Source organism: Amyelois transitella, chromosome 4, assembly GCF_032362555.1.
Source record: "Amyelois transitella isolate CPQ chromosome 4, ilAmyTran1.1, whole genome shotgun sequence".
Classification (NCBI taxonomy): Eukaryota; Metazoa; Arthropoda; class Insecta; order Lepidoptera; family Pyralidae; genus Amyelois; species Amyelois transitella.
In genome coordinates, this window is record NC_083507.1 from 3,166,926 (window position 1) to 3,193,736 (window position 26,811).

The 26,811-nt window shown below is 33.3% G+C and overlaps 1 protein-coding gene across 2 annotated transcripts in view; it reads left to right on the forward strand.

Moving 5' to 3' along the window:
• The first annotated feature begins 1,880 nt into the window (after positions 1-1,880).
• LOC106129389 (aquaporin AQPAn.G) overlaps positions 1,881-26,811 on the forward strand; it is a 72,768-nt gene continuing 47,837 nt past the window's right edge. The window contains exons 1-2 of one of the 2 annotated variants that reach the window (XM_013327936.2): positions 1,881-2,099; positions 10,094-10,159. In XM_013327936.2, coding sequence (XP_013183390.1) covers positions 2,078-2,099; positions 10,094-10,159 — 88 coding nt within the window. In that variant the 5' untranslated portion in view covers positions 1,881-2,077. The remainder of the gene's footprint in view (positions 2,100-10,093; positions 10,160-26,811) is intronic. The other variant, XM_013327938.2, reaches the window with a different exon arrangement.

Sequence of the window (26,811 nt, forward strand, 5' to 3'; positions counted from 1 at the left end):
CTGTTTTATTACAATACATTGTTTACACGTTATTCATACACACATCTACGCTATTCATCAATGTTATGTGTAACTGTGGAGCCCATAGTAGCTATATTTTAATCAACATTAGCAACTATTTAGATATGATTAGTCTAAAGGGTGACTGAAGTACTAGATATGAAAAGGTGAATGTAAAAATGTTTTTGTGACACTCTTATCAATGATGAAATCTTACAACGTTTTGTTTTATCATAACGTATCTACAGTAAAAATTGACTATATTTTTCAGTTCAATGAGGACCTTTCAGAGTTCTGTCATTGATAAAATACACAATCGATTGTAAAACTACTTTAAAACGATCAGTATCAGGCACTTTATTTAGATAAGTACGTATACTATTTTCGGATTAACTTTTGCTTGCAAAAATCACACGTCATATCGCGTCCGGTTGGGGGAAGTGCCGGCAATATTATTTTATTTTTTTGAACAAATATACTTGTACCTTTACAGGTTGTGTTGTGATAGATTGGGTTTTCACGGTATGTAACAATTCACTTACAATGCTGTCTTATGTGAATCCTGACATTACAGAAAGGCAACAGTTGGAGAGAAAAAGAATAGAATTAGGAATACGCTATAATGAGAGAAACAATTTTATATGTGTGTGAATATAAAACTGTTTTTTTTTTATTTAACTCGCCTTTTATTTTATTATTTTCTTTCCGTCACCACTTACAGATATTAAAAATTTAATTTTTTTTAACAGAGACAACTATTCCCTGTATTTACAATTAATATTTTATTAATTTCTTGAATAAATTGACTACGTTATTTGTTACGTCGTAACTATATCATAAAAATCTCTGATACAATACAATTTACCACAGAAACTCGTACATAACAGAAGTTTATGACTGTTAGTAATATGTTGTTACCATAATATTATACTCAGTGAGTTGGCATCGCTTCCTATTGTCCTACAAGGGCAACATTAACACCGAATTGACTGCCATTTGATAACTAATTGCTAAGCTATTGTTTGCTCGAGTATAATAAACAGTAGGTGATTATTTCATATAAAAGTTATGTGAGTTTGTTGAGTCAAATTTATTCTATTTTGCAGCAAAAAGAAATATATAACTACAACTTAGGAATTAGTTAACCCGTTGTCTTGGGTTTTCTTAACATGAGTTTCCAAAGTAAGCTTTTTTTTATCGATAAAACTGTCATTTGAAGTTATAAAAATTATATAAGAATAACATAGAAAATTGATTTTTGATACTTATTATATATCCGTATATTTCCAAGGAGTCTGTGGTTATCTTCTTGGCGTCAGTTATGTATTTGTCATCCCTTGGAAATACCTGGTGTACTTCTCTGACGACGAAACCATGAGTGAAATAATGGAGGGAGGAAAGGGTAACTGACTTCTGTGACCATGTAGAGCATGATCATATCATTGTTACACATGCAATTGACTGCATGTGCATATTAATGGCTGCTCATGATGTTTTTTCTTATCGTAAGCCGTAAAGGTAATGGTAGGTACTCGAGTATATAGTGCCGTAAGCGCTTCGCTTGACTCGCACGGCGGGGCACACCTATGCCCCCGGAGAACATAACTCAGAGTCGGGATTCGAGCCTTCCTCACATCTAGTTTACGACCCCGTCAACCTAACCGCTCAGTCACCCACGATTTTCTTGAAATCTTTATTAGCACTATAAATATCGTTTATTAGACACAGTCATCCCAAAGTAGCTTGTCACTAGATTTACCCAGCCGTGACCTACGAGAGATAATTCGAAGGCGAACGAAATTCCTTTGCTCTCGCCGCTCGCATCCATCATAATTCCGATATGCAAGCAGGTTCACGTTATCAAACCCTGCTAGCAGAAAAATGTCGGAGCATATTGCATTCACAGTTAGATCATAGTGCGAAACGGTCGCGTTCCCGAACGAATTTTCAGTGCTTTAAATATATATAATAGGTTATAAATAAACCGTCCGGCTCTCGTAGCACTCAGCGTAGAGGCCTACGAGACGTCGTGTGTGTGCATTTTTTTTAAACGCTGTGTTTTTTTAAACCTTAGAAAATGGCAACGAAGAACGCCGTCGGTAAGTCTTAATGAATTGTAGAATATTTTTAATTAAAAATATATCGGTCATTATTATTTGGAAAATACTTATTAATTTATGTCAACAATAAAGAATATACAGGAACATTAATACAAAATAAATATATTTGAGGTAAGTACGAGTTTAAAAAAAATTCAGGAATTAAAAACTAAAATAAACTTTTTTATATTATGCCAAACAATTTCAGAATAATTCAAAGAAAGTTATATCTGTAGTAAACATAAAACGTGCTTAAAACTTTTTAGTGCAGTTGTTTTTTTACGTATAATAATATAATAGACATTTTGTATTTATTTATCTTGACGTTGAAATGATTTGTTGGTAGTAATTGGGTGAAACAGAAATTAAATATTTCATGTGCTTATTATTCTGTGTGATTGAATTAATTATGAAAAGACAGCCATAAGAAAGAGATGGAGTGGTCCTATTCCAAAGTGCTGGGAACCACACGGGCATTAAAAATGTTTTTAAATTTAGGATAAATTCGTTATTACTTGAAAACTACCTTTTACCCGCGGGAAATGGTGTGAAACAGGTGTTCGTAAATGTCACGAAAACTATAGTATTTACAGGGATGAAAAGTTCCCTATTTCCTTATCCAGACTGTTATTTATATTATATATACGCCAAATTTCAAGATGCTTGTTTCAGTGGATAGCAAGTGAAGAGACAACGAATAAAACAAATTACTTTCGCATTTATATAAGGCATGGTTGTTGAGGAATAGCAATAATCTAAAAGCTAAGTAAATTGTGGAACATGTTTTAAACGCATGTTTATTATTATAAAACCACTCAATAATCTTCTTCCTCCTGCCGTTAGCCCCGGTAACGAGATGTTCAGTTATATCTATATAAAACCGATTTATAAAATATCTCACTTATTTTAAATCAATTATTAGAGTAACCATTTTGACCAATTCCATAAAAACTGATATGAACTGATGAACTGTAAAAAACGTAAAAAGCAGACAGACCGTGTCACTTTCATACTCGTAGTGACAATTTTTAATGGATTAAAAATGCACACACAACATAATAATTTCAACCTGATTATTTTGTGGCCCTTTTTTTGACGGCCTCTGTGGCGCAGCGGTAGTATGCTTGTCTGTGACACCGGAGGTCCCGGGTTCGAATCCCGGCCAGGGCATGATGAGAAAAGAACTTTTTCTGATTGGCCTGGGTCTTGGATGTTTATCTATATAAGTATTTATTATAAAATATAGTATCGTTGAGTTAGTATCTCGTAACACAAGTCTCGAACTTACATCGAGGCTAACTCAATCTGTGTAATTTGTCCCGTATTTATTTATTTATTTATTTGTGTGCATTTTATCGCTTCGATATTTTATATTCCGAAAATAAATTCTGTTACTGATAGTTCAATCCAATGCATGTTGAAAATTATCATAATCCCTCATCTACATTCGTTGTTGCCAAAATTATCTAAATATATAACCTAAACGATTAATTCACTGCACACTTTATCAAAGATAAAAAAAAATATGTTCAGCATAAGATAATATTCATGTAAGTATATCCTAAGCTGATTGGTTACAGGGACTTACCCCTTTTTGTAATCTGTGAAGGCAAAAATGTCACACTGACATGCTGACATGCAGATCTTTTTGTACGAGTATCTATGTGTAAGGTCTGTAGGTCAAATTTAATTTTTTTTCTGAATTTTCTTTAAAAACTTAATCGGAAACATTTGCCCAAAATTATTAATTGTAAATTTTTTGCGACCACGATGATATATATTTTTTTATTTAGTATTTCACAATGTACAACAAATAAAGTATACTTATAACGTACCTAGGTAGTGTAAAACCACTGAGGTTTGCTACAAACTTGTTTGCGCATGAATCGGTAGAAAAAACTAAAAGAAAGAAATGTTTAGTCTATTTGTGATCTGTTTATAATATTGTCTTTAAAATAGGACGAGCCCTTGTCACTCTCGCGCAAGAGATTATTGTTTGAAATTATTGTCTTCACAGAATTAGAATATAAATAAACTGTTCGTGTGGAGAAAACACGCACCGAATGGAATTTCAATTCATTGTGGAGATTTATTTTTTTAATAATAAAAATAAAGGGTTTTATAATTTTAGATATATAGCTTTATGTTATATTTTTGAATTCTAACCTACTCAAAATAATTATGATAAGACTGTTGACGTCATAGAAAAAATATCTTTTATTTCAATGATACACTCACACCGTGCTTCAATTTATTAAATCCATTTTAATATTATAAATTGTTTGTTTGTTACCACTTCACTATTAAACCACGGCACCGAACATGAAATTTCGCATACATGTAATGAGAAGCACTGAGAGGACATAGGGTACAATTCACGCAGATGGAGTCAAGGGTAAAAGCTAGTATGCTTATAATTATTATTAGAAAATTATTTTAATAAGCATAATACATCAATATAAAATACCAATAACAGTTAAATGGGTACACCATTAGTCATCTAAGCAAAGTCTAGATTCTAGACTTATGTAATTTATATTACTTTGTTCATCGTAATTTAAAAATGACATCGCAGTGGAATTCATGAATCAAAAATCTACTGAAATATTTTTTTTTATTGGCTGTTGCAAAAGGATGTATGTATGAAAAAAAATACGATAAGCATATAACGAAATAATAAAGGTACATAAAGGATGTACGAAATAACAGTAGCACCAATCTACAAGTGTGATAGCACATTTCATTATCTGGTCAAATTAAACACTAATCCAAATTATCGGATTAGGTATCGGATATGCATTGCACGTTATAAACAAAAAAATGTGTTCAATTTCTTTCAAAAAAGTTTATGATTACTTTTACTATCGCTTCTGCCCATCCTTTTTTTCAAATACGTATTGTCTAGTCTAACAATACAATTCAGAATGATAATTCGGCATGCTGTCCTATTTCAATTGTGAAGCAATCAAAATATTGGCCAATTTAAAAAAAAATGTGTTATAAATGTTTAGTTATTATACCCAATAGCAGTAAACCTTTTTTATTTTCTTTCTTTTACAAGCAAATTTTCGAAATGTTGTTTGATAATATGTAGATATATTTTGTTTTTATCTCGTCCCAAGATACTAAGGGTTTAAAGTTTAAATGTTATATTTACTAAACATCTTATCATAATGACGACGCATTGTCTTAGTCCTATTTAAAATATTTACTTTCTGTTAATGACATAGTAAATTAATCAAAATAATCTACTTTTATTACATTTACTAATACATACTTAAATAATCACAGCTTATAATATTTTGATTCCGGGTCCAGCAGGATTATTTGGTGGTAATCCAAAATCTATATAAGTGTTTCAATAAAAGGACAAATTATTAGTTTTAAAATTTAAGAAGATTATTGTTTTGTCCTAAAAAAAGTTTATATGGACAATATTGTACAACCTTCTTTGTAAAATTCACAGTACCCCACATTGGCTATGGGACGTTCGGTCAGAGCCCCGGCGAAGGGTCGATACAGGTTGTTGCTGAAGTACATTTTGAAGATAGCAATCAAAGTGATCCAATAATTCCTGGTAAGGGAGGCATGACTAAAATGGGATTATGTCTATGCAAAAAACAAAATTGGGCTGTATTGCATGAAGCGGGAAGAGCATGAAGGGTTGGAAATGTTAGCCGCGACGATTTTGGGCGATATACGCAGATTAATTCAATACAAGACTAGTAAATATTACAGAACAAAGGATAGATATAACTTTAAAATTATTAATGAATGAATCTGCCACAAAATGCATGCATTTAGTATTATGCACATGGTTTGCATATGTGTCCATTTGATTTAAATCAAATAAGAGACATTTCAGCATGTAAAAAAGGAGTATTTAATGTAGTTATTTCAATTTGCCTTAGAAGTTTATTCGTATGAACAAGCAGCACAACGATTCGACTGATAGATACTTTTTTAATATTGAATAGAAACATATAAATATAAATAATAATAAATACATTACCATACTCGTTCAGAAAAGCTCCTAGTAATTAGCGCAACGAGGTAGTTAAATGTCCATTAGATAAATTAGAGAAATGGGAAAAAGGCACACCTTGTACATTTGTCCAATCATCCATCGACGTCAGCCTATTATAAGCCTTCGTAAGGCACGCCTGTGTCCGCACTACTTATTTATTAATCAGAGTATGTAAATTAATTACATAGAAGCAGATACAATACTTTAAATGGCACTCTGAGCGTTTAAGTGCAGTCAATTTTATAATAAAGAATATGGAGTCGAAAACTCATCAAAGATTCATAATCTTAAACTAAAAAAAATATAGCTTAATTTAAAGATATAATTTATAAATAATTCGTTGATCTTGTGAAATAAAAAATCAGTTTACATTTATTAGAAAAAAATATTCAATGTTCTCATTCAAATTGTTGGTATAAAATGAAATGGTTGGGATAGTACGCAGACATTGAAAGTTTAAACTGTCATAGCATGGCGCCGCATGATGAAGAAAGCCGATCCCGAGCAACGGGAAAAGGCGAGGACTAAGAAGAAGGAAATAAATACTTACCTAGTTTAATAAAGAAATGTCTGAAAAGAGAGAGTCAGTAAGTCCTCCAAATATAGTAGCTGAGTGTGTAAGTTGATAAGCTAGCAATAAGTTCATTCATATTAAATTGTACGTAACACTTCCTCAAATAACACAAACGTTTCAATTGTTACTAAGCAGTTTCACCAATCATAGAAGCATTGCAGCAAATTGCGGCTGTTCTATCGCGATGCGTTATCAATATTATTATGACAATAAAACCAACCCACGTAAAGACGTCAAAAACATACATAAACAAACGTAAAGACTGAAAGCCCACGTTCAGATAGAAATTTGTCACTTTGTCAACGGGCACACACGAATTAAAAAATAAAATATGTTGTAATATAAACTAAAGTTTAATCCCCTCTTAAGCATTATTTATTTGAGTAAACTGTAATATATTGAGTATGATAATCATTATAGAGATTTTAAGATACATTAGAGGATTAGCGACTATTTTTATTCGGACTATTTTTGCCTTCAGGCAAACAAAAAATCTATTATTTAATATATATATTTTCGGTCCACGATGCACGATTATTTATATAAAATTAAAATTAGGTATTACATTACTCTTTGTTCATACAGGAAGGCGATATCTACTTTTAATAATTACTTAAGTCTAAATAAAAATATCTTAAAAGTTACTAATATTAAAATAGCTTTGCTGAAAAACGCAAAATTTTTAAACGTACTTTGGTGTTTTTTTTAAATCAAGTCATTTATAACATTCAATCAATTTTATAAGTATTAAAAGTGTAATACATAAGTACATACAACATTTACAAAGTAACTATCTTTAAAATTTTAGCTTAGTTATGTTCTTAATAGTACCAATAATAACTTTTATCAAAAGTTTTATGCTATCAAGTTTCATCGTTATGCCACTGGTAAGTTTTGCGGGAATGTAGCAGACAGATAGAAGTTTTATCATTCGAATTTAAGGATTTGGTTTCGATCATTTAACACATCTACTTACATTTTTAATATTTCCAATGTTTGTTATACATTTATGCCAAAAATAGAGAGATTATAAATAGATAGATATACATATAATAATATATAATTGTAGATTGTACCTATGTCGGTAACCTTATATCGTAAAGAAACAATCGTTATACAATAATATAATTACATCGTCAAAACGAATTATAATGACCACCAATGATGAGCCCACGCCAAAATAGAATGCTTTGAACTTTTTGCCAAGGGTTCCGATATAAATATAGAAAATAATTACATTTTGACTTGTGTTTTTAGTGGTTTTAATAATTGAGTACGGATATATTCCATATAAAAAATAATAATTACAATCATTCACGTACAACAAGCAGGTATGAGAGAAACAGATGTACTTAAATTATATCACGTTTATTTAGTTTTTACACCGATCGGTACCTTAATTGTGTTTGTATGAATATTTCAAAAGTTTTGAAAATTAATGACAATTCTATAATATTTGACTTCTTAATAAGATGTCAAGAACAAAAAGAGCTCAACATGACCTTGTTTTTTTACCGGACTGTATAAGATCGTTGTATTTTGGGTATCCATTGTGCATCACGTCAAAATGCCAGATAAAATGAGAAAAAAATGATAATATACATACATATATTACGTCTTTATCCTTTACGACAAAACCAATAATCTTTAAAATACTGAAAGACCACTTTCAGCAGGATAACTTCATGATGAAATTTAGAGCTAAAATGGAGAGAGAGATTGAAAAAGATACAGTAAAACGGAAGAGCTATCATTATAAGTACAAGTTCCTCAACAGCAATGCAAGTTTCTATAAAAATCAATTGTCTAGCGTGACAAAACTTCTGGATTTTCTTTATCAACAAATATCATTCACGGGGACCATTTCAAATACGATATTTATGGAAATATTGTTCGTATTCATGACACTACTTCTTTAGTAGCTTTTCGATGGGCGAGACTAACTTGTTTATTGTGTTGTGAACGCATTTGGCCAACATTTCAGGCTGGACTTGTTTTATCGCTCTGAATGTGCTGTTATCAACGGTCTTGTCGGAAACTATCGGTTTCACGCACATTTATTGTTATGTGAAGGTCCTCAACGCAATGTTTTTGTACAAATTGTGTTTTAGTACTGATTTCCTTTTATTATTAGATCAACACGTAAATTGTTACCTAACCATGGCCTTATTTTTCTACTAGTAAATCTTAATCCCTTCTACAATAATGCAATTGTTTCAAAATACAAAAGTAACTAATAAAACTGGAATTCCAACGTGTCTTCGTAATGATAGACTGTGGCAAAGGAATATTTGCACACAATTAGATAGGTACCAGACAAATAGTAATTTGTGTGGGTTAAATTACTTTTACTCCGGCCGGGGAATTATAATGTGAATGCTTTGTAGAAATTCATGTCTAGATTTGCTCGAAATTTTAAGCAAATTTTTATTTATAAACTGATATAAAGGTTTGATATAGATAATATTTCTTTTGGTCTGGGATTCGTAAAACGGTTGCATGTATTAACATAACTTCGTATCTTTTCTAAGATATTTTTTCGTAGTGTTACAAAGTATTTTTCTTGTGATAAAGAAAAGAGCATTGTTATTTAAACACCATCCTGATTTTCAGTGCATGTTTAGTTTAGAGAACTAATACAAGAAACGCGACGGCAAAAAGTACCCAATTTTTCATCGTTTCGTAACAATACAGCGGTGAGCTGAAACTTACAGTTTTGATTGAAATATTGATATTTTAGTCCTTTAAAAACCTATTATTCATTATTTTTCTTTGTGTACCTACCTTATTTCTACTGAAGTAATTAAAAAAATCATTCAAACTCTAATTCGCCGAAAGAAAAATAATAGACCTCAAAACATGAAATAGTTAACAAACGACTGTCTGTCGATTTCATAATTCCTGGAAGTTATCCAGAAATCATGAAACCGACAGACGGACGATGATGTCAAAATATGATAAAATTAATCTCGCCGAAGTATTGAGGCGATTGCATTTATTTTTTTCGTTGGCTCGGCTCTACGACAACAACAACATAACACATTTGTTTGGCTCAACATTAGCTGTATATTTCAGTTAGTTTAAACTAAGCCAAAGAATCTGTTGAATTCGAGACTAAAATAACCCAAACAATACAATAAATAAATTCCTGATAAAACTAAATGTACTTCTTGTTTGTTCCTCCCAATATTTTAAATAATAGATCAGCAATATCAAAGGGTAGGATCGCTTATATAGCAGGTCGTATTGTTCATCGGCTTTATATAGATGTATTATTAACAATAAACATAAGTACGGGACAAAGTACATAGATTGAGTTAGCCTCGAAGAAAGTCCGAGTATTCTATTACGGGATAAAACCTAGATTTTCACGATGACTACCTATGATTACAGATGTGAATGTAGAAGAGGCCCAGGCCCCGGGTTCACCCAGGGCGGCTCGGAACAAATGGCTGGCGGGTAAGACGCACGCTAGCACGAGCAAGCACTGTAGCATGTCTTATTTATTTTCTTCTCTATGCACATTAATTTTTACTTATTATCTATGGTGTAGTACATAAATTGACTGAGCTGACGTATTATAACTTTTTTTTCTGTTTATCTGTTGGCACTGGCAGACCTTGTTATTTCGTGGTCGTAAATATCGTTGTCAAGTTTTTGCACCTATTTTATGAAAAAAAAAAGCACGGTAACACATTTGCTACTTTCTCATCCTTTCTTAACAAAATTTGGAATATATAATAATCAGTAACATATTAGGATACATCACAAAGTCTGCGACTTCCATCTCTAAAATGACACTGGGACGACAAACCTCACCTCATCTTCATTTAAAATCTTATAAAACTCCTTTCAGCGGATTTACCGAGAAGCGTAAAAGATAGACAGGATTTTCGCATTATAACTGTTCATAGAAATTTATTATAAAATTTTAATCTAAAATACCAGCTTCCAGCATCCACAAATAATCGCATTAACGATAACAATGCAAATTCAACAGCGTTGGATGTAATTTATTCAATTGCATTGTATTTTTATGACATTGATAAGGGTTCGGTTATACACTCCCATGAAGAATAACAATAACGTACATATGTAAGAGCATGAAATTCCAATTTTAAATGTTTGAATTTGCTTATCTAAAGCTAAGCTCTATGAATGTATCAATGTTGAGAAGTTAAGGCGTTTACACGAAAATCAGAGAGGACAGGCTCTCGCATTTCGCACAGATAACTTTAGGTTCAGTGCACAATCAAATCCGATCAAACCAAGGAGGATGTCTTTCTTAATTTTACTCATGTAATTGCAGGTTTTCTCACGATGTAAGATAACATAACAGGAAGGCATATTCAGACAACTGAATGTGTAAAAATCCTGCTATGCTTACTCTAGGATCATGGTTATATACATGGTTATACGCGAACTCGGGCTAAATTATTTTTTGAAACATTTGTGCGACTGGTGAAATAGGCTGCACCTCTGTTTGTGAATAGATTTATAAATTTTGTTGAGATAACATCAGAATTTATGCAATTTATACGTGTAATATGATTCGGGCATAGTACGTTAGAAGACGTAGCGGCTAAAATAATTTATGACAACTTTATACAATGTGAAAATATAGGTAAACACAAATGCAGCAGGTTAAATTATTTTTTTAATAACGTGTCCTAAATTTGACAATATACAGAAAAAATAGGGTGAAATTGATAACATAAAGTTGATATCAGTAATTTTCAATTGATTTGTCAATTAATTTTATTAATTAGTTTGGATTACTATATAATGATTTGTGACATTTTGATAAAAAACCTTTACAAAGTCAACTGTTCCTTCCAAGATCTATTTAGTCGTGAGTTTCAAAGGTAGTCCTCTGCAGTTAAAAGTAAAAGCCAGTTTACTCGTGGCTAAGTACCTGTAGTAATTTTGTGAATACTTCTTCTTCTTTTGTGAATCTTTATTTCTTTTCATTACCTCCACAGACATCTACATGTCATTTCTTATCTTCCTTCCTACGCCCGGTCTATAGTTTTGGCTAACCGTTGTCTGTTGTAATACTACCGTTAACCATTGCTTGTTAGTTACGCATCTTGCGATTTATTGACACGTTCTCAATTTTATAAAAAAAACCTTACACCCGCGGCTCTCCTCGCGTAAAGTGTAGGATACATATTTTAATACCCTATGTCCATCTCCATAATTCACTCTATGTATATATGCATAATTTCGTGGAAATAGGGTCAGTAGTTGCCGTGACAGACGGACGCACAAAGACACTTTTACATTCAAAAAATTGTAATTGATAATAATTATGTTCTTTAGGAACTTTTCAAGCAAACATTTTGAAAACACAATTTAACAAACGCTATTGCTGGCAATACAAAAAGAGACATGTGGCAATGAAGGTATTCTAACACCGCAGTAGTATGACGAATGCACCGGAATTCTATAACTACTTACCAAAATATTGCTATTAAATTTGATAGGCCGTTTGCGTTACAGATTTAGCAACAAATACACAAACATCCTCTAACTATTTACAGAATATGTACACCAATAAGTCGGTGCCCGCAGTTGCGTCCTCGTGGTTTTAATTTTTCTGTTCGCCCTTATTATTTTGTAAAAATAATAGAAATAGTTATTTACTAGAGGCCGCCCGCGACTTCGTCCGCATGGAAACCCTATCAATCCCGCGGGAACTCTGGGATAAAAAGTAGCCTATGTGTTATTCTGGGTCTTCAGCTACCTACATACCAAATTTCATGGTAATCGGTTCAGTAGTTTTTGCGTGAAAGAGTAACAAACATCCATACATCCATACAAACTTTCGCCTTTATAATAGTAGTAGGATATTTAGAGTTCGGTCAGAAATTGGTCCATTGTTTGTCGTTTTCAAGAATAGTTTTTTCGTTTCATGTAATGTATATCACCATTGCCTAAACTGTAATAGGTATTTATCTTAGATTGTATTTAAAAGTATTAATTAATTAATAAATAAGTATGTTTTATTTATTGGTATCAAAAAACTTGTAAGATCAAAAAAGAATAATTTGAGTATTTTATTTATTTTACATTGTTCCGGTACTAAATACGTTTTATATAATGACAAACAACTTAATGAACTTCGAACTTTAATACAAAGGCCGTAGAAATATATCCAATATGAGTGAAAGGATTATTTTTAGTGTCCGTTCTCTTTCTCTTTGGTTTGATTGATGGTTACATGATACCTTCTTCTATGTTTTGTAAAAAACAGAATAACATAGGTATATAATGGACATAACAACCTTAGAAAAATTCATTGTCTGATCGCTCTCCCCACACAGTGACTATTATTTTAACTGATGTTGGATATAAAACAAAATCAAATGAAATTCATTCTTGAGATAATTAACGATTTAATTAAGACGATGATGATGATGTTAAAAACAACAACGTTAAAACAACAAAGTATTGAATAGTTCGTATAATCTGTGGTCAACGTGTGTTATGATGGGTATATCATTTCATTGTTACGACTTTGTATGATAGTACCGTCGAATACAATGTATATATTTTGGTATGTTATTATGAACAGTAAAAATGATTAATATATTTTTTTATTATCTGACCTAGACAGCAGTCATGATTTATGTATAAAATATACTACTACAATAACTTTTCGTTAAAACAAATAATTTTGTGGGATAACAAATTTATCTTTGTCACGATCCACACAAAAAATCACATATCGCTCCGTTTTAACTAGCAAAAATAACACAACCAAAACTTACTTTTAAAAATATAGCTATCTACTAAGTAGCCTAAATTATTGGTTTCGGTAACTATGTATTCCCCGAAACAATAAAAATTAGTAACAAAGTTTAGAACAAACTAAATGTAAATGTACTTACTCGTACTAACCTAGCAAATAAACGGATTGTGTCATACAGATTAGAGTCACTGTCTATAAATAGTGGGACCACGAAATGTGTTCTCCCACGATAGGCAATCCAGCAATTGATGGCCAACTGGGTTTACACATCCTCCTTACAATGCGACCATCTAGAGGACACCATGTCATCATGACTGATGATAAATTCATTTAATCATCTCTTTTTTATATGAAAACTTTTGCCGACAAGTTTGGAATGAAGTTGGCCAAAATTTGATATAAATATAGTTTAATCCACTACGGAAAGTAATTATAAATCCCTAAGGGACGCTTCAAACTAACCTTGCGTTATAATTAATTAAAAAATATTTTTTACATTTTTGGCAGCATTTTGCATCTTATTCTCTGGTCCTCCAACCAGGTATTATAGTTTTAATGTACAATCGCCCCTACACTATAAGCCTTATGCTCATTTTGGGCCACATAAAAAGGTAGTCTCAAATTTTGGTTCCGGATTTTTTTTACTACACCTCATTTCCAAAGACATGCATTAGATTACGCCATAATTCATCAAATATTTGGTGGAACGGAATGTTTATCACAAAAACTAGATTTTTTTCAACAAAGTAGTGCGTGACTTCATGTCGGCATACAAGTATTGAATGTACAGTGTGCTACAAAAATATCGGAACAACATGCGATTAGAGAAATTCCATATTGGGAATGAAAAGAGGCCGTCTGGTGACGCTATCAAAGAAGATGAAAACTTATGGTAACTGATGGTGGTGATTGCCACTACTTACGATGACACATTTACTAGTACTTACCACTTCAAGTCTTGTTTCAAATTCTATGGTGGGCTTTATATAAACATGTAACACTTTCTCAGTGTAGACGAATCCTAGGTACTTTTCTCTGTGGTCTACTGTACACAGGTACACAGTAGTAGATGGCGTGCCACGCTGCATGTCCGATAGCTATTGGCATTATCGGGCATGTATCTGATTGTCTGATTTAATTTCGACATCATTATTAAAATTCGCTAATTATCATTCTTTAGAATCTCGCGCCTAAGAATAGCGCAGATTAGCACTGAAACGTTGAACGTTATTGATTAGTGTATGACGGGTTAGTGTGTCATAGTATTTGGCAAATCTATGGATTTATCATAGGTAGTGACATTAATAATTAATAGTCCAAATAGCTGTGAGACAACACCAGTTTTATATAGACGATTGACGTAATTGTTTTTGGCGAAAAAGTATAATGGAATATTATGCCGAGCCCTTCGTCCAACAGAGGGACAAAAAGTATATAAAATAAATAAATTATATTTCACAGAAATATCTTTATGTCAAAAGTTATACATATTTATTGGCTCTCTCGTCATTGCATCATCGGCTATTGGTCTCCTTAGCATACTATAAGTATAAATTCTGCAAAGTTTTATATATACTAACATCAAACTACCTACTTGAGATTTTCAATGAACTAGTCGTTAGTACTTTTGTCGACTCTTACTACATCCACAGAAAGATATTTCTGCATTTCCGGTAACTACACCGTTAAAATATTGTCCTTGGCTAATTGGCTATACGTAGGTATATGTTGGTAGGTATGTAAATTATCTTGCCATCTACCTACTTATTGATTTAAAAATATATAACGACAACGTATTGTTTGTTCACTTAAAATTTTTCCCATCGTTTTTTAGTATGTTATGTCAGAGTTGGACTAATGCGTAGATATATTAATTGGCGGTATGACTTTGATATTTCTAGGCGGTCATTGGAGTAAATATATTTTAGAAACACTTAGTGCAATTCTCTTTATAGCTCTCGAAATTACATCAATTGGTTATGCACTTGAGAACGATAGGATTAAAAGGCTGTGTGTCTAATATAATGACGAGAAACATGTGTAAGGGTTTAATGTATTGCGTGTTAATGTTTCAAAACAATTGTGTATGTAATTGACGAAAATAGTTGCCGCTCAGCACTTCAATTGTTAGGTAATTTAGTTAAAAGAAATTTGTTTGATTTTTAACACGTAATTTTCTTAAACATATAAGTCATACTTTAATAGTTTTTTACTTTTAATATAAAATAGTATAATAGAGGTAGGCAGAGACTATATCTTTTCACTCGTCACGATCCCTGAATACTTCTTTCGCTTTATCCACTTTGATACAGTACTTCGGGATCTTTCGCCCAAGTCATCCCTTATTTGATCAAGGTACCTACGTTTTCTAAAAGAATTTTTTTATTAAGGTGTCAGGAAAAGGTACGTTCCTTTTTTATCTCATCTTAAAATCATCATAATTTTTGTTACATCTTTGTTAATAGTAGGTAGGTATTTGATAACATGCAAACGGCAAGTTTGTAAACATACAAGAACAAGTTATGCTAATGATGTCTACTTGGCATCACCGGAATAGAAAGTTATAGTAAACTATATTAATTTCAATCATGTAAATTAATTCATAGAATTTCAAATGTTATCGGAGAGTAACTGCCTGTCAGAAGACAGCGTTACATCCATTTTTTTTTATATAGGATTAGTCTTTGGTGTAAGCGTATGTAAAGATAGGTTTATTTTATCTACATCAGCTGTAACATTTTTTTTTCAAATTTATATAGGGTAAACCGTATAGCTATTGCCCACTTAAGGACTTCAAACACTTTGGCTTCAAACAATAAAAAAAGTATTACAAGTTTCAACCATTTATAATTTTTTTCTTATGTCTCAATAAGATTTCCATCAAAGTGTTAACGGTTTTTAGTTAAAACTTACATGGCTTAGAAAATAAATAAACAAATTTAAAATTATCCAAAAATGTACAGTTATTGCCCATTGCTTACACTAATTGCCCACATCACAGCACAGTAATTGCCCAGTACCTTAAAATGATAAATTAGACTTTGAACTTTTGTCACTCCTTCTGATGTTCTTCAAAAATGCCTTCCACCAACCATCACCTAGCCTATTTAAAAAAAAAAAACTAATTAGGGCGCGGGTTTTCTTCCAAAAACTTTTGCACGGAGTCTAAAATGTCTATTTCGAGGAAATCCTTTTCTAGCCGATATTATTATCCAATCCTCCAAACGACTTTCTTCAGACAGTTAATATAGGTGACTAGCTGTGCCCGCAACTTCGTCCACGTGGAATGATTATTTTGGAATTATTGAAGCCCTCAAGACTAAATAATTTTCCCCGTTTTTTCACATTTTCTATTATTTCTTTGCTCCTTATAGTTACAGTGTGATATTATATAGCCTAAAGTATTGTTCGATTAATGGTCTATTCAACGCAAAAAGAATTTTTAAATTCGAACCAGTAGTTCCTGAGATTAGCGCGTTCAAACAAACAAACAAACTCTTCAGCTTTATAATATTAGTATAGATTAGTATAGATGGTCCTGTAGCAATAGATTTAAAGCTTACTTAATTGAAGTTGAAGCGCAGTCAGAGTAAGAGAAGAGGGGAAAGGATATAAGATAAAATGAAAGATTTAAATTACTTTTTAAGTGTATAGGAACAAACGGGCCAAAAAATACAATAAACTTGACTCTTGTCAAACAGACATTTTTAAATTTACTTGTCCACCGAATTTATGGCGGGACGAAGGAGTTCCGCGTATGAGATTTTATACATACGGTTGTCCGTTTGTTACTAACATAAAATTTTATTTATTAATAGTATTTACAACTATTTAAATGTGATCCCTACATTCCTAAACTGGTTTTATGTCCCAGATTTTTTAATACAGGATGACTTTTAATTCAACTGCATAAATTTAACTTTTAAGTGTACTCATCTAAAGGATATTTAAAAACGTTAAAAGAAAAATATCGGTTCATATTTCAGAAAGTACGAAAAAAATAAAAGTATCAAAACCCACGATCCTAAATACGTAATATCACCCCCGCCGGCGGAATGGCGATGCGTAAGATTCAGAGGTCAACGACACAATTCATTCAGCTGAGCGATCTCGACAACTCTGTACTTTACTCGATCTTGATACTAGAAAAATAATTAATTTTTAAGACATTTATTTACATGTTTAGTTTTAATTTCTTTTTGTAGTATTGGTCTTTAATAAAGCGTGTGATGTAGTTTTGAGGGTTTTTTTAAATGTGGAAATGATGATGTTTAATTTAAATAAAAATAGGCTCAAACGGCTCAGAAGCATGGGTATAGTCTATGTTTAAAAGGATGCAGTTGTTTTATGTCACCCTGTATAGTAGCGGAGACTGGACCTCGGATCACAGTATTTTTCAGCAATTTGCCTTGTAGACAAATTGTTAGAAGCATCTTGAAGAGCCTCGATAGCTTTCTGTAAATTTTCTTTACTATATTACACTTTTGGTGACTTTGGCATACCTACTGTAAATAAAACAATACTAGCCAATAAGATGTGCATAGCGATTGGCTACCCGCACCCACGAAATAATGTTAACAATATTTGTTACATTGTCAATATTATTGCGTGTGTTTGGCAAAAATATTGACAATATTATTGCGCGTTGCATTAAGCTAATAAATGTGACGGCAACATTACTGACTTAATCAAAAAATTGCCGATAATGATTGCCCTGGGCAATAACTATACATATTAACCATGGCAATCACTAAAATTATGGTGGGCAATAACTAAAAATATGCCGAAATACGTACAACGATTGCCCACCATTAAAAAACCGTTCAATCTAATCTGATTGCAAATATTTTCATTAAAAACATAACATAACACTTATGCTTTTGTCATAACCATACACCAATAATGAAATATCAAATAAAATGCAAAAAAAAATTTACCTCTAAGCAAGTAATTCCTTAAGAAAATTGCTAAAATGCTTACCTGTTTGAGTAACACGTTCACCCGTCTTGACAAAATCTACCATTAATGTTTTTTTTTCTTCAATGTTTACACTTATCAATTTTAAAATCTACTATAAATTGACCATAGAGTAACCTAGTAAATTATATTCGAAACAAGTGAGAACACAAACTTTGATTTAGATTTTTTTTCTAAAAACGGGCAATCACTGCCTGTGGGCAATCACTCTCTGGTTTACCCTATGTATTTAAAAAATATAAAAAACAAACAATCAATCAAACTCAGCATTTATGTTGAAATCCTTCTGTTTATCCTACTGAGTAAGTCCCAAGACCTTGGTGACACAAATTCACATAGAATTCTCGCTAAAAGCAGAAATGGCATTGTGTTCGTGCCAAATGTTATCGCGGAGATCTTGGTACACAAATACGATGCTATGTTACTAATGAAATCAAAGTATTTATTTAGATCATTTATAAAACAACAAGTCTTTAATAAAAAAAGTATAGTTGTTAACTTGTTGTGGGAATCCTTTGTGCAAAAAAGCAAACGAATGCAAACAATTTGACATAATATTTTCGTTATTGTTAAGTTAGTTTAGATTCCGTTTTAGATTATTACTGGATTTGTGTAACGGACTTTTAATAGATTAAGTACAACGTCAATTTATCTAGGTCTGAACACAGATCGACTAAATGATATATATTTTTTGCCTTATGTCTGAATCAAATTACTCTGAGAGAGTTCGTAGAACCGCGTGAGGTCGGTCGCGTTGTTATGTTTAGGAACGGCCAATGACCGTGTCATTTGCTTTCATCTAAATCTTATTACTAGCGTCCGCCCACGGCTTCGCTCACCTGTAAATAGCCTACATATTATTTTGATATAAGCTATAATCTTGACAAGTTGCCTTCAAATTCGTTGAAGACATTTAGCGTGTAAGAGTACCTACCTATCTAATACGTAGGTATTGCATTTATAATTTTAGAGTTCCCCATGCACGGGTTGGTAAAATCTAGAATAAAAACAAAAGCTTCTTCGTGTCATCATCTTTTGGTGTTAGTTATCCATCTATTAGTTTCAGATTTTGTCGTGAATACACAGATATTAGTTGAATCTCACACGAACAGGAGAAACTAAATTAAAAGTGTTAGGTGTAAAGCTTTCAATATTTTTGAAAAGTATAATTAAATTTAAATTAATTAGATTATTGTTCTGAAGATAACAGGATAACACGAAGTATGATCACAGACCAAGTATGTATGTCCAGTCAGTTACTACAAAAAATGTTAATACATCACTAAAATATGATCGCACGACATTGCTTTTATTTTGGAACGATGAATTGCGCGCTGTCATTGAGGTAAGGTGACCAGTGATTAGTCTCTAGTGTCCGACCGAAGCTTCGGCTTCGGCTTCGGCTTCGGCCACCTTCGGCCAAAAAATCCACCTTCGGCGAAACATTCGGCTTCGGCCCAAAACCCGACCGAAGCCGAAGGTTTCGCCGAAGGTCTGAGCGACCGTCGAGATTGTACGAACTGTTACGAAAGTCATGAGGCGACGGGGAGTCACTGTCAAAATATCACATTTAGAAGTTAGTGTTTGTTTATTTTATTTATTAGTCTAGTTTTGGTCTAGTCGAGTAAAACAAAGACTGATTGGTCTAATTGTAATTTGTGAATTACTGTAATTCAATTACATAATAAAGAAATCAAATCATTATTTTTTACCAGTAGGTAAATCAGGTGCTATAGCGAAGAAAAAGAGAATGAGATGGAAGGCGAAATTGAAATGCTCGAAATTGTGGAAGCACTAAAGAGTATGAAAGCGGGTAAGGCTGCTGGGTATGATAGAGTGTCGGTCGAGATGCTAAAAGCAGGAAAAGGCGTCGTAGCTAGACAGTTGTACTGCCTTTTCAATTTGTGTTGGAGAAGCGGCCGAGTACCAAAAGATTGGTGTAAGGCTGTTATCGTGCCACTTTACAAAGGAAAAGGGTCACAGCTGGACTGCAAAAGTTATCGTGGTATAAGCCTGCTTAGCGTCGTCGGCAAATTGTATGCTAAGGTATTGATTAATAGAGTCAGGAATGAAACTGATGACAAAATATGGGATGCTCAAGCGGGATTTCGAAAGGGAATGGGGTGTACTGATCAGGTCTTTTCCTTGCGGTGCATAGCCGAAAAGTTTTTGGCCAAGTCATAAAGTCTATTGCACATTCGTAGATCTGGAAAAGGCCTATGACAGAGTTGAGAGGAATGAATTGTGGTCAGCACTTTCTATGCATGGGGTGAGCAGTCTCTTAATACGAGCACTGAAATCCTTATATGAGGATTCGAGTGCTTGTGTCAGGATAAACGGAGCGCACACTGAGTGGTTTAAGATTGAGAAAGGCGTTAGGCAAGGATGTGTGGCGTCACCGTGGCTGTTTAACCTATTTATGGATAGTAGTTTTAGTTTTAGTACTTTTAGTTTGAAAGAGTCTGAAAGTGGATTAAGGATGAATGAGTTACTCGTCAAATGTCTGCTCTATGCCGACGATCAGGTTATACTGGCGTCATCAGCGGAAGAGTTACAGGAGATGGTAAACTGTATGCATGAAGCTTTAAAAGAGAAAGGAAGGAAAGTGCACGTAAGTAAAACTAAAACACTGGTTTTTGAAATGGAGAAAGAAATGACATCATGTAATATTTTGATTGGAGGAGAAAAAGTTGAGCAAGTGAAAGAGTTTGTATATCTAGGATCAAAGTTTACATCAGATGGCAAGTATGATAGTGATATTGAAAGGAGAGTGAACGCGGGGAACATGGTGAATGGAGCTTTGCATGCCTTTATGAGCAGTCAGAAACTATCCAAAAAGGCTCGACTGGCTGTGCACAGGGGCGTGTTGGTCCCGATATTAATGTATGGGAGTGAAAGTTGGGTATGGCAAAAGAAGCACGAAAGCAGAATAAATGCAGTGGAAATGAGAGCGTTAAGGAGTATGATGGGTGTGAAATTGAGTGACAGGATAAGGAACAGCGTGATAAGGGAATGTTGTGATGTGAAAAAAGATGTAGTTATAGGAATAGAAAAGGGTATGTTAAGATGGTTCGGTCATGTGGAGAGGATGAATGAAAGCAGGTTGCCTAAACAGATATACAAGGAGAGTGTGGAGGGAAAGGTCGGAGTGGGAAGACCTAGACGAACGTATTTTGATCAAATTAAGGACGTCCTGGTAAAAGGTCAGGTCAAAAGTACCCGAAACCGCCGAGCTTGTATGAAGAGAGTTATGAATGTGGATGAAGCGAAGGAAATATGCAGAGATCATGGCAAGTGGAAAGAGGTAGTCTCTGCCTACCCCTCCGGGAAAGAGGCGTGATTTTATGTATGTACCTATGTAAATCACAAAATCACAAACTTTTATTTATCTCTAAACCAACCATCTCTATGATATATCATCAACTTCTATATGAGACAGTCAATATATAAACCTTCAATATTGAGGGTTTAAATAATTTTAATATTAATTGTAGCTTGTAGACAATATTGAACGAAATTAATTACTGAGTGCTGAGAGAATATAAACCTTCGGCTTCGGCTTCGGCTTCGGCCGAAGGTTGTGGCGATAGCCGATTAATCGGCTTCGGCTTCGGCTTCGGCCAAAAATAGACCTTCGGTCGGACACTATTAGTCTCTTTTTAGTGCCACAGGTCGTATGATGCACGATTTCCTTTTTTTTATTTTCAAACGCAGGAATTCGAATTAAGGTCCAAGGTATTCCAATAACAATGTCAAGTGGTTCTTTTTGGAGGGATTGTTGTAAAAAGAAGACGATGACTACAAAACACCTTTAATAACCTTAGGAATTTAAAGCACCAACGTACAAAGGTTATAGGTTTTCGTGTTTAATGATCTACTAAAATTTAGTTTTCACAAGTAGGTATCAAATAGCAATTAGCTAAATGCAGTCATTTATGTCAAAGTTACTTCATTATGAAAGAAAATTCTAATATTTACAGAACGAGACGTAAACTCGTCTCAAATGAAATTCATAACAACAGTGAGGTGAGATGATTCAATATTATGATAATAAATCGTTATTATAGAGATTCTTCATCATGTAGTAGATGTAAGGTTAAATATATATGAAGTAGTATATAGTTATTTTAGAATAGAACAAACGAAAGGAAGCCGTCAGTAACGCGATTCTATACGCATATTAGTCGCATGGTGTGGTGAGCCGCGCTGCTACGTTTGGATGGCGGCTACGAACTCTTTGAATACGTGTGGCTTAAAGTATAAGATTTCGAAGATTATTTAACAAAGAATTCAGCATGCAGCAAGCAGCAGCAGCAAGAAATAGCTTTATAAATTCTCGTTGAACTAGTTAAATACATCAGTCACGCCGAGAATTTGTTTTTAAACCGCACTATTCCATTTTCTATTCTCTCATTGACGGTAGTCTTGATTTGAACAGACATAGTTTGATAATAGATTGCTGCGTGGTTTTGGGTAAATCTTGAGACCAAAAATTATAAAAATACTAGAGAAAGGTCTCGGCTTATACTGCATAAAAAATTACGTTAATTTCTGTTCCCGCGGGCATTCGGATAACCTTAAATTAGTGCGTCCACAGACTACATAAGGAACATGCAAAAGAAATTTAAAGGTCAAGCTGTTTGAGCTTTCATAGCAATACCATATGGAGCTCTCATCTTCACTTAAGTTTCAATTAGTCCCACCACATCCACAGACTCTTTTTTGACCACGTAATGAGGATACCAAGCATAACCCTTTCCCTTGGAGTATTCACTTAATTATAAAAAATCCTTTTCTATGTCCAAATACATTTCTTATCTTCTTAATTCAATCCAAAATAGAATTGTTATTCATCCATTCTTCTTAATGTTGGAATAACCTGGTTTGCCGTAGAGCATTTATGACTTGTACCATACACTGTTATTCAAGGTCACTCAATGTCACGTCTGATTAATATGATCGCGATGTCCACTGTCATCCGTGAAGGTTTTAAGCTGTTCACATGAGGATCTTAATTTGCATTTACATAATTAATGTTTACAGCAGCTGACATGTAACATAATTTCATTATTAAATTAGAATTGTCTATGTGATATATGTAAGTCCTTACCTTGTTATTATTTATCACCTGTTTTATTGACGATGGCAATGTTTTAGAAATCAATACAAAGTATATGAATGAATGGACGAAAACCTTAGTCGAGAAAAGATAAAATCATGCACATTAATTATTTTTCATAGAATTTACATACATACATAAATATAAACACGTCTATATCCCCTGCAGGGCAAACAGAGCCGATAGTCCTGAAAAGAATGATAGGTCACGCTGCCATATCACTTAGTCGCCTTTTACGAAACGCTAGTGTCCTATTCATTTTTTTATTGGTGCCAGGAATCACACGGCACAATTCATAGAATTTACTTTCATTAATTAGAAACATTGTCGCTCATTTGTATAACTTGGGTCAACCTCTCGGTTCAAAGTCGCACATTGATATGACTGATTGATTGATCGATTATAAATAATGTTTTCACGCTGACCCGTTTTTTGTAGTCTGCTAAATTGAATATTTTTGAATTCAAAAGGATATTTTCCGGTTCAAGGTTCTTGAATGTCACACATGATTGATGGACACCGTTGTGACGTCATAGTTTCTTATCAAATGTCAGACACGTTATGGAGCAGAATTTTACTTTGTCGTGAAAGATGAAATTTTGTTCTCAGCTAATTTTTAAAGGGGCTACAACCAAAGAAGTGTAATAATGAAAAAGTTGCTATTAATGTTTTTTTTTATTTTTGACCCGTGAAATAATTTTATATCTGACTATTTATAAAACCCAACTCTTATTTGAAACTATGTTTTAGAAAGTTTATTTTAAATTTAATTTAAACAAAGTTATAGATAATATATATTTTTATAAAATTCTCCTTTGTAAATAAAAAAGAAAACGTTTAAAAAAACACTGTCCTTCAGGTCGACGACAAGGTTTACGGTTTTGGCATCTGAGGGCGACCAGGCCAGGCACTAGGTGGCTTTGATCAAATCACATACGCATTCACGTTTACTTGCTCGACGCGTTTGATCGAGTAAAGCTCACACTAACCCCTCAGTTCCTACTCCACTTATCCAAATAAAACACCTGTATATGATATGAAGAAGGATATTTTTTATATTGTCCGAAAACTTACTTTATTGACTAAGTTTTAGATATGATGAAGGATATTCAATAGTTAGATATTAATATAAATCACGAATTCATAAAAGAGCAAACTGATTGATTGAATGACTGACTGACATATCAACCCATAGTTTAAACTACTGGGTGTAGAGATTTGAAATTTGTTTTATAGGTTCCATTTAAAGTTTAGGGTTGCACAAAAAGAGGGATTCATGAAATTTTTGTGGGTACGGTAATTAATGGGATTTATCGTTTTAGACGAATGGAGCCGTTGATAATCTATTGTGGTAATATTATAAAATTAGTTTCAAAGAAATTTGAGAATTCTCTAGTTACAATAATTACGTAACAAAACGTAAGAGTACACAATCAAACAAATTCTATAATAATAAGCTGTGTACTCTTCATATCTCGAGGCGTTCGTGCCGGCGCTAAGTGAATTTAGATGATTAGCGGCCGGCGACGGCGTGCTACGTTCATTGTCAGGGCCGACGCGGATAAATTATACAAATTTGCATATTATCACGTCTATATCAATTGCGGGGTAGACAGAGCCAATAATCCCGAAAAGACCTTAGAATTGACATTCAAATAGTGAATGGTTGCTAGCCCATCGCCTAAATCCTAAATTTATAAGCATATCCCTTAGTCGCCTTTTACGCAGCCATGGGAATGTTCCTATCCTTTTTTCAATTTGTGCCAGGAACCTTACAGCACGGCGGATATATACTTAAATATATATACATACACATTTATAAAATCTCGGAATGGTAGGCTGAGACTACATCTTTCCAATTGTTGCACTAACTTTGCTAAATCCTTTCGCTTCATTAACATTCATAACTATCTCCATGCAGGCTCAGCGGTTCAATAATCATTTAATTTGTGTTCAGTTATTTCAGTTGAGACCATCCCAAACCTTTACATACTTACCTAAACAGGACAAGTAATTAAAAAAAACCAACTGGTCGTTAGGCAAAATATCTCTACGAGAGTAGACATCTCACCCTTGAAAATCCGTTGAGCCGTTTGGGTTACATAGGGTTACACTCATACGCATACTAATACATACTGTCGAAAAAAAATTCCCCTTATTCTGCGGAAGTCGACTAAAAATAATATGCATTTTTACGTTAAATGTCCAATTTCGGCTATAGGTAATAGGTAAGTATTGAGAATCTCCTATTTTGATAATCTAATATTTTGCGAATAAAAGATTTGTGCCATTTCGTTGTCTCTTATTCTCTTCCCCTTAACTTTTTTTATTGAAATCATCATTCTGGTTGCAACCTGGCTTTAGTTATTTCGATCCAAGAGTGTTTATTACAGAAAGGCGTACCCTGTTACGAAACAAAACTAACGGGAACAAGAAAGAGAGGAAGATATGCAAATAACTATGATATTTATTAAAGCGCTGGTTTACTTTCTGGCTTTAGTCCCGGTTGCATCCTCATCACTACACTTAATTAATTAAAAAATAATTGTAACCTGCTTTTTTCTCAAAAAGCTTTTAGAAAATCAAATTTTATGGAATCTCTAGATTAATCGCGTCGGATAGTCGCGCGTCACGAATCCGCCAACAATTCAGAGAAATTAGCGACGCCCCGCGAAGCCTGCGCATGTCATTGTCACGGACGGACGGACAATTTTCCACCTTGTGTTTATACTTCGTGTTAGAACTCTTGTCCTGTCATTAATTAGAGGCACATATTTGAACACCCGGTTATAATTCGACTGAACTTGCCTACATGTAAATCTTTGATTTTATTTTGACCCGACTGCGACGGAATGAGGTAATGTGCTTCGAGTGTATTTATAATGTGGATATCTATGTTCCCTGAACCAGACCTTACGCGGCTTGTTACTACATCTTGTTTTTTTGGTGTATTTCTTGACAATTCCCAAGTCGCCATTGGGACAAAACCCTGCTTTAAGCGTAGGTATCTATAGACAAAATTTCAGTTAAATTCGTTTATTTTAAGTCCTTCACCTGTGCCCTTTGATCGTAAAAAAAGGAAGACTTAAGACGCAACATCTACTAGCACCATCAACCGATTTAAGAGATTTTTATGTAAGTCTAGTTACCATAATATAGCAATTTGGAATGGCCATATGATTTAATTCTAAATATAGTGTATTGTTATGTAATAAACTGGTATGCGAAAACGTGTGTGCCGTAACGGCGTAACTTAATTGG